Here is an 8,488-nt window from a genome sequence, read left to right on the forward strand (position 1 = left end):
CACATCCCTTTCTTCTCTTTTTTTTTTTTTGTGGCAAACCTTGTACAAAAAGAAGTAGGAGCTCCTGCAAAAATATGAAGAGGAAACAAACCCAACATCAGGCAGAGCAATTAGAGCCCATGAAAGACTTTGCTGGCTTTTATTTGCTGATGTGTGGGCCCAGATGATAATGGGGAGTATTGTAGTTGTTTTCTCATGAAGATAATGGCTAAAAAGAAAAACAAATCTCACAAAAAAATTATCTCCTGCATCCGCATGAAGACAAAGAGATGGCCTAAAAATCACGAAAATAAAGGGCTGTAGAACAAAGTGCAAAGGCAGAGGTCCAAGATGGAGACACCTCATTAAATTCTGATTAAAATAAATCTCTGCCTGTTTTTGCCTAATTTCCTGTCTATTGACAGGGGATAATCCAGGACCAGCAGTGTTATAATTGCACAGTCTGTAGCAAAGGGATGCTCCTGCACCTTTATTGTTGTTCCTGCTTCCTTATCTTGGAGATGTTCTTTGAGACCTGCACACCATGTCCCTGTGTATATATGGTGGAGCCCACACTGGCTGATTTACAAGGTAGCTGGGGAAAGAGAGCCCAGCAATGGTGCTTAGGAGGAGCCAGGTGCCAGGGGAGGGACAGGAGGGCAAGGAGAGGCTGGCTGGTGTGGTGCCCATTGGGCATTCAGCATGTTGTCTCCAGCTGGGAGCTGCTTGACTAACAAAGAGGAGCCAGGGCTCCCAGGCACCTCTGTCAGCAGTCAGCTGGCACAGAGCTGCTCTTGCTGGAAGGGAACACTGGAAATCCTTTGAGCTGCTCAGTCTCTCCCTCTGTGGCACAGGCTTCCTGTTGGTGGAGAAGAAAGGAGAGGGTCATTCTTCCCCAAACCCATTCCCCTCTCACACATGTGGATGGCAGCTGCAAACCCTTGTGAGGATGGCAGATCTCTCATTCTCTCTGGCTTGCAAATAAATGAGGTCCTGGGAGGAGCACCGAGGACCTGGTGCTGGATGGTGATTATGGATGCTCCATCTGTGGAAGCGTTCCAGGATATTTTTTTCGATCTTTGAGCAACCTCCAGGCCAAATGGGCTTTGTAGACCCAGACAAAGAAAGCATGCTGGAGGAAATGCTACAGTGGGTGTGTTTCCATTCTCCAGGAGAACTGCAGCTGCAGTCTGTTAGTGGGATACACAGCCTCTGCTCATGGGCAGCCATTCAGGCATGGGCAGTCTGGGTGGCAGCAGCTTTTCCTGTCTGAAAGCCACCAGAGGCATTGGACTGCAAAACCAGCCCCAGTAAAGTGCAGCTGGCTGGGCACAGGGGCCTGAATACCCCATGTTGCAGGTGTCTGCCTAGGACAGAAAAAGGCCCTGAAGGCTGCTGGTGGTGCCAGGAGGGCTGTGCTGTTCCATGAGTAGGAAAGTGATAGCTGCTGGGAGCAGCCCACTGACATTCCTTTGTTTCTGACCCACTCCAACGGGTCTGGCATCATGGACAGAGCTGTCAGAAAGGAGGTTCCAGTGCTGGCTCCCCAGGCTGGCTCATGCCACTCTGTGAGTGCCAGCTCTGCTGTCCTGACACCTTGTGTGCTCTCTGGTTGCAGACACTACCCCAGCAAGGATGGTCATGGCCTGAGTGACACCTGGTATGACAATCCTGTCCCCAGCTACTCTCCCAGCACCTGGATGGTCCCCAGGGAGCAAGGAAAGAGCTTCCAGACTGGTAAGTGCTGGCTGCCTGGGCTGGCTTGGAGCACTCAGGTCCCAGCAGCAGCACAGGCTCTCAGGGGGTGCCTGCAGGTGCCCCTCACTCCATCAGTGTCTCCTGGCTCTGTGCAGGTTCCCCTGACACCAAGGCAGAGGGGCTGGAGGGGCAGATCAACAGGCTGGCCAAGCTGATTGGCAAGCTGGAGGACAAGGTAAGGGCCAGCGTTTCTCTGCATGGGGCTGTCCTGCCATCCCAGGGACAGTTCAGGGACCTTGCCCCAGCTGTTCTGAGGCATGAGGGATGAGGATTTGGTGTTGGGGATGTTGGCTGCAATGGGAGTAGAGGGAACTTTTGTGAAGGCTCCTGACTGGAGGTGCAAGCAGCTCATGGAGCCCTTTCCCTGTGGAGAAGGGGGCACAGTCATTGCCAATGGTGGGGACAGAAATCCACCAAGTAGGGAGGGACAGCAGCCTCAGGCAATCCACCACCCCCTCTGCTGCTTGTTGCCCTTTTCCCAGACCCTGTGGTTTGACCTGCACCAGCGGCTGTCGGACAGCGAGAGCACGGCCTGCACAGTGAGTGTGCCCAACCCGTGGGTGCTGGGGTGCCCCTGCAGCACAGAGCCACACTGGGGGGTCACTGTGTTCCTGTGGGTCTCACATGCTGTGTTTGGGGGCCCTGCAGTACCTGCTCCTGGTGAGGAACGAGATGACAGTGTCACAGAAGCACCTGGGCGAGTTCTGCAGCTCCCTGAAGCAGTACCTGAAGAGCGTGGCCGGGGAGCGGGACTGCTTCCAGTGGGTACCATCAGCAGCTGCCTGTTGGGGGCTGGGGAGATGGGGCTTGGTGTGGGATGGAGTGGGGACCAAGCAAAGGACTGAGGCAAAGCAGCCAGGATTTGGGATGCAGTCACACTCAGCCACCAACACTGCTGTTGCATGGGCTGAGGAGTGCTGCGATGGCAGGGAGGGGGCTACCCCTACCTGGGCTGCTGGGGCTGGGTCCCCCTCGATAGCCCACCCAGGAGCACACCTGTGGCTGCAGAGGGGGAGGGATGCCCCATGTTGGGGCTCACCCCCTCTCCCTGTTTCTGCCAGTGTCACCGCGGTGAAGCTGCCTGATGGGGTCACCTTCATTGTCTACGAGTTCTGGGAGACCGAGGAGGACTGGAAGAGGTAGGGAAGGGGATGAACACGCCCATTTTGGGAGGCTTGGGTGTGGAGGGTTGTTAGAGCAGCTGAGCCCCAAGCTCTGTCCCCTGTCTGACAGCAGGACTGAGGAGCTGTCTGTCTGTCCTAGGGCTATCCCTGTAAACAGGACAGGGTGTTGGGGCGGGTATCTCTACACCTCCCACCTAGGAGTGCCTTTGGATGTGATGATGAGAGGGGTCAGTGTCCTGAACCAAGGCAGGGTGCTCTGCACAAGGGGAAGTGAGCAGGATTTCTGGCCCCCAGCCCTGCCAGAGCCCGTGGTGCTGTGGGAGGCTGGGATGGTGTTTCTGGGGGGGCTGGGTGTCACCCACTCTCTCCCACCTGGGCACAGGCACCTGCAGAGTGCCACCTGCAAGGGCTTCCAGCACGTCAAGGTGGACACGCTCAGCCAGCCTGAGGCCATCTCCAGCGTGGCCGTGCCAGGTAGGAGGGCAGCCAGCCCAGAGGGTGGGGGACAGGGACCCCTGGGCAGCCAGCACCTCCCCAGTTGTTGGGGAGCAAGGGTGGGCAGGTGGCATGCTGTGAAGGACAGCACAGGCTGAGCTGGCTGGGCTGGGGGGTGGGTTCAGGGTGATGTGGGCCCGGGTAGGTGTGACCCAGTGATGTTCCCCTGCAGCTGCCTGGTGCACCCTGAGCCGAGAGTGACGGTCAGTGCCGGGGGCCTGCCAGCACCTGTCCCCTCTGCGGGGCCTGGGGGAGGCGTCAGTGTGACCTGGCTGCAGTGAAGGAAACTCCCATGTGTGTGAACCCCACCCCAGAGTCCTCCCTCAGCTCCCCACCACCTGGGGCATCTCTCCCTGGTGTGGGTGGTCTCAGGGGAAACAAGGACTGCCAGGGAGGGGCTGGCAGCGTTTGGGGAGGGGGACATCCCCCAGATATAGGTAGGCAGGGAGGGGGGCAACGGGTGCAGGCAGGCAGGCACTAGGAAGGGAGGGATGGGAGTGGGAGGTGGGATGCTGGAGGCCCCCCCTGAAAGCAGGGAGTAGGCTGGGGGTCTGTGCAAGACCCCAGGGGCCACCCTGGGAGGAGACTGGGGGGTTGAGGCTGTGCCTGGTGTGTGTGTGCCTGCAGGGATGGGGACCTGTGCCCCAGGGGGGAGTCAGGGGGGTGGCAGAGGGGGGTTTCCCTTCTCCCTAGGCACCCCTTAATCCTTTCCAGCTGTGGGGAGTCCCCAGGGGTTTCCTTTGCATGTGCACACTTGCAGCTGGTGCCTTGTAGGCGTGAGGGTGGCTGCCTCCCCTCCCTCCTGGGGTCTGTACTTTGTCTGTGTGTCTGTCCATCTGTGCCAATCTCACACCCACCCCTCCATGCGTGGGGGTCCCTCAGGGTGTGTGGCACAGGACCTTTGCCAATTCCCTCTCCTGTCTTTATTAGCCACTGTACAACGGGGACGGTGATGCCAAATAAAACCGCCATGGGATCCAGTGGTGTGGCTGTGTTGGGGCCTCTGTGCAGGGCAGGACGCTGGCGGTCACGGTGGGGTCACAGGGGGCTCCGTGGTCCCTCAGTGCAGCAGCCCCAGCACGGCCAGGGCAGCGCTCTGCCCGCAGACAAAGGCGCCGCCGAGCACGGAGAGAACACCCCAGGCGATGAGAGCAGCCCTGCGGCGACACGAGCAGAGGCTGCCGGGGTAGAGCTGACCTCAGTGACAGGCCACCCCTGTACCCCAGCTCCTGTGCCTGTGCAGCTCCCTGCAGGGTCAGCCTCTTCTGCCCTGCTCCTCTGCCCTGCTCCCAGTCGATGGCAGAAGAGCCTGGCAGCCCCCCTGTCCACTGCAATGACACACAAACCTCAGTCAAAAAACCAGCAGATGCCACCACGGGATCATTCCCAGTTCTGCTGTGCCCAGTGGCCCTGCTGATGGACCAGAGACCCACATACCCCAACCCTGTGCTTGGACACAGCCACTCCCACAGAGCCCCAGCTCCATCCTGTCCCCACATGCTTCCAGCCCTGTCCCTCCCTGGCCCCAGCCCCAATCCCCAGAGCCCTGGGTCTGCACCTCACTGTTCCCTCCTCCCCAGGCACACAGCCCATCTTGCCCCAGACCAAGCCCCTGGGATGCAGCACTCACCCCAAACCCTGCTGCTGCTCTGCTGCAGGGTCCTCAGCACCGTGCTCCTTCCCAGACTGTCCCGGGCAGGCTGGGACTGTCCCCTCGCAGTCTCCATCGCCCCAGCTCGTGTCGTCCCCTCTCCTCATGAAGGGCTCATGCTCTGGCAGGTCTCTCCAAGGGACCTCCCCAAGCTTTGTCACCCACCTGGGTGGCCCTGCTGACCTTGTGCCTTGGCCCCTCCAGCACTCTGGCACCCTTTTTGAGACACCTTCACCCCTCCCCAGATGTTCATGGGTCCCCAGAGCACCCTCCTGACCAAGACCCCGATGTCCTGGGGTGCTGCCTCCACACACCACATAACCTCCATCCTCCCTCAAACTCTGCTGCTCCCCCAGGGGCACCACAGACATGCTAAGGCTCACACTTATCCCAAACTCACCAGCACCACGTCAGGTCCCCCTTACATGGGCTGCTGTGCCCCAGCCCCTCCAGACAGGAGCAGTGATGGGGACACACCGCCCCAGCACAACAGACACTGAATACCTGATGGCCTCCTGTCTTGGGGCATCCTGCCCCTCTGACCCCACCACAGTCCCCACCACGTGTCCCAGTGCCACCAAACCCCACAGCTCTTCTGCCCCTAAAGTCACTCTGGTACCTGGGCACCTCCTTGATGCATGGACACAGCCCTGGCATCCAGCGGCATTCCCAGAGCACTTCCCTCCACACCCAAATTCCCCTCCTTGCAGGGTTCCCACTTTGACCAGGGTGACGCCCAGGGATCTGCCCTGGCCATGGCCCATGGGACACCACACCCTGTCCCTGTCCCTGCCCCTTCCCTTGCCCCCACCACCGCTGAGCAGGCAGACACTCACTTTTTGCGTGGCCCAAGGCTGCGGGTCCCAGTCACACACACGAGGCACAGCCCTGCTGTCAGTGCGGAAGCTCAGCCCCACACAGCACCCCTCACTGCATTGTCCCCCACAAGCACAGCCCTGCACCCCCAAACCAGGGCCAGGACAGGCCACTTTCCCCTGCAGCAATGCCCTTGGCACCAGTGTCCCCCGCCACTGCTTTCCTCCTCCCTGTGCCTGCTCTTGCCTGGGAAGATGAAGATGAAGAAGGCGCTGATGCCCCCGATGAGCTCGATGACTTTGCCGATGTCGGGGACAAAGAGGGCGATGCCCAGCGTGGCAGCCATCCAGGTGACCGTCAGTGCCACCCGGCCCCGCCGCTCGTGTGCCTCAGACACCGCCACGGCCCCGCGCTTCGGGGCTGCCCACAGGTCCTTCACCACGGACCTGGCAGGGAGGATTGCAGGGGCTGATGGCACCCAGGGGAGCTGCACTGGCTTGGGGGACACCCAGCTTGTCACCCTCCTCTCACCTGCCCAGCAGCACCACAATGGGGTAAATGGTGACGATGGAGACGCCAAAGAGCAGGCGGGCGACGATGACAAGCGGGTCATTCCCTGGGTAGGACATCAGGACATCGGACGCCACGGTCTCGCCAAAGGTCAGGTAGCCATAGAGCCCTGCTGACAGGGAGATGGGGTTGGCGGCTGTGCAGTGAGCAGGACAGAGGAATTCTGAGGAGGAGGTATGAGCCAAGGGGAAAGGGATCCCCGGGGCAAGGAGGAGTGAAGGGTTTGCTGGGGTTACCAGTGAGGGAGTAGATGAGCAGGCAAATGAGCATGGAGAGCACAGAGACGGTGACCCAGTGGGAGAAGCTCTGGTTGCGCATGCTGCTGTAGATGGCCACACATGCCTCGTGGCACTGCAAGGCAAGGGGATGGTGCTGGGGCCCCATGCAGGGACAGCCCCCACCCCCAGCATCCTCTCTCCGACCTACAGGTGCCCTGTCCCACTCTGCCCCTTGGCACTTGTGTCCTGCCCCACAGCACCTCTGGCGACAGCATCCCCATGGGATGCCATGGGGGCCTGCCAGCACTGCCCTGGCAACTGCAGCCAGAGGAGCCAGGGTGACCTACCTGGAAGCCAAAGCAGATGGTGGGAATGACACTGAAGATGGAGGTCCAGGACGAGGACCTGTCGAATGTGGAGAGGAAGCACAGAACAAAAGACATGAGGCTCTCATGGAGAAGAAACCATCATGCCATAAAAACTGAGCAGCCTGGATTGCACCCTGTGGGAATCTCCCAGTGATTCTGAGGAAAAGGGCTATTGCTGGGGTGAAAGCTGAGGCTAAGAGCTACCACCCACTGTAAGTTGTCCCCAGCTCACCCTCACCACACACAGGGCCCAGTGCAATCCCTGCCCCACCTCCAGCCCTGCCCCCATGTCACTGCTCAGGCCATGGAGTTCAGGGCAGGAGGGACATGGGGCTGACCCTCCTACCTGGAGGGCTGGGGTGGCTCGGTCAAACGCAGGCTCTCTGCCTGCAGGTAGTATTGCAGGATGACAACCAGAGTGAGGTAGCAGGCAGCCAGCGTGCCCAGGATGCTGTCAGGGCATGGGAGAACATCAGCACTCAGCCAGGAGGAAGGGAGGAGGGGGACCCCACAGGTTCCTGGGAGGTGGCAACCTGGGGTACCGGGTGCCTGGGGGTGGGCCACCACAGGGATAGCCCAGGTGGTACCTGGAGTACTTCTGGAAGCCGATCTCCCTGGGGACAGAGAGTGGGAAGATGACGAGGACACAGAGAGCTGAGAGGGTGAAGCGCTGGTCCACGTACCAGGGGGGCAGCTGAGGGACCCCACTCAGTGTCCCGTTGGGGTACAGGGAGTCACACACTGTGGGGGGGCAGTGGGGGGTCAGCTGCACCCTGAAAGATGGCCCAAGGAGGTCGGGAGCACCACACCATGGCAGAACCAGGGAGCCCCATGTCTTCAGAATTTCCAGGAAAACCCTGGGGGTGACCCCAGCCCACGTGGGACCACCTTCCCCTCACTCCCCAAGCAAGCCCCAAACATAGTGAAGGGAAACAACTCACGTTTCTCCAGCTGGTCACCCACCACCCTGAGGAGGGCCACGGAGATCATGAAGAGGTTGAGGAGGAAGCAGACCTCGCAGAGCTTCCCCACGGCCGCCCCGCACACGGCCCGCACCACGCCCTGGTAGGTGGGCTGGGCGCTGAGGGCCGCGGCATAGCCCAGCACGGCCAGCCCGCTCACCAGGAACACCAGCGAGCCCTGCGGGGACAGAGCCAGCAAGAAGCGCCACGCCGACCCTCCATGACCCCCAGAGCAGGGCAGGACACAGCAGGCCCACGGCCAGGGACCAGGTTACTGCCAGATCACCTTGCGGGCCTGGGTAACAAAGGTCAGCAAAAGGATGGAGACACGGTGCTACTTCGGGTTTAGATTCGGGGTTTTGGGCCACATACGGGAGCAGACACCCATTTGCTTTGAGTCGGGCTACAAGCCAGCTACAAGTGTGGCTCCAACTACAAAGAGCATCCCTCAGGTGGTACCGCAACACCACCCGAAGGATGTGGCGGGGGTCGGGACGGGGGTGCCGTACGGAGGGGGCGCCCGCAGCTCCCCAAGCACCAGAGCAGG

The 8,488-nt window shown here is 60.4% G+C and overlaps 2 protein-coding genes across 3 annotated transcripts in view; one reads left to right on the forward strand and one right to left on the reverse strand.

Moving 5' to 3' along the window:
• Window positions 1–4,336, forward strand: part of NECAB2 (N-terminal EF-hand calcium binding protein 2) — a 66,271-nt gene extending 61,935 nt beyond the window's left edge. For both annotated transcript variants that reach the window (XM_031058480.1, XM_031058479.1), the window contains 7 exons: window positions 1,598–1,716; window positions 1,833–1,912; window positions 2,220–2,276; window positions 2,386–2,498; window positions 2,799–2,876; window positions 3,244–3,335; window positions 3,529–4,336. In XM_031058480.1, coding sequence (XP_030914340.1) covers window positions 1,598–1,716; window positions 1,833–1,912; window positions 2,220–2,276; window positions 2,386–2,498; window positions 2,799–2,876; window positions 3,244–3,335; window positions 3,529–3,557 — 568 coding nt within the window. In that variant the 3' untranslated portion in view covers window positions 3,558–4,336. The remainder of the gene's footprint in view (window positions 1–1,597; window positions 1,717–1,832; window positions 1,913–2,219; window positions 2,277–2,385; window positions 2,499–2,798; window positions 2,877–3,243; window positions 3,336–3,528) is intronic.
• The window catches only part of SLC38A8 (solute carrier family 38 member 8), a 6,200-nt gene continuing 1,968 nt past the window's right edge, over window positions 4,257–8,488 (reverse strand). The window contains exons 3-11 of the mRNA XM_014307730.2: window positions 7,921–8,119; window positions 7,567–7,720; window positions 7,326–7,430; window positions 6,959–7,016; window positions 6,630–6,744; window positions 6,355–6,502; window positions 6,070–6,269; window positions 5,844–5,895; window positions 4,257–4,513 (exon numbers count right to left, since the gene is read on the reverse strand). Coding sequence (XP_014163205.1) covers window positions 4,417–4,513; window positions 5,844–5,895; window positions 6,070–6,269; window positions 6,355–6,502; window positions 6,630–6,744; window positions 6,959–7,016; window positions 7,326–7,430; window positions 7,567–7,720; window positions 7,921–8,119 — 1,128 coding nt within the window. The 3' untranslated portion in view covers window positions 4,257–4,416. The remainder of the gene's footprint in view (window positions 4,514–5,843; window positions 5,896–6,069; window positions 6,270–6,354; window positions 6,503–6,629; window positions 6,745–6,958; window positions 7,017–7,325; window positions 7,431–7,566; window positions 7,721–7,920; window positions 8,120–8,488) is intronic.

The sequence above is a fragment of the Geospiza fortis genome, unplaced genomic scaffold (assembly GCF_000277835.1).
Source record: "Geospiza fortis unplaced genomic scaffold, GeoFor_1.0 scaffold97, whole genome shotgun sequence".
NCBI lineage: Eukaryota > Metazoa > Chordata > Aves > Passeriformes > Thraupidae > Geospiza > Geospiza fortis.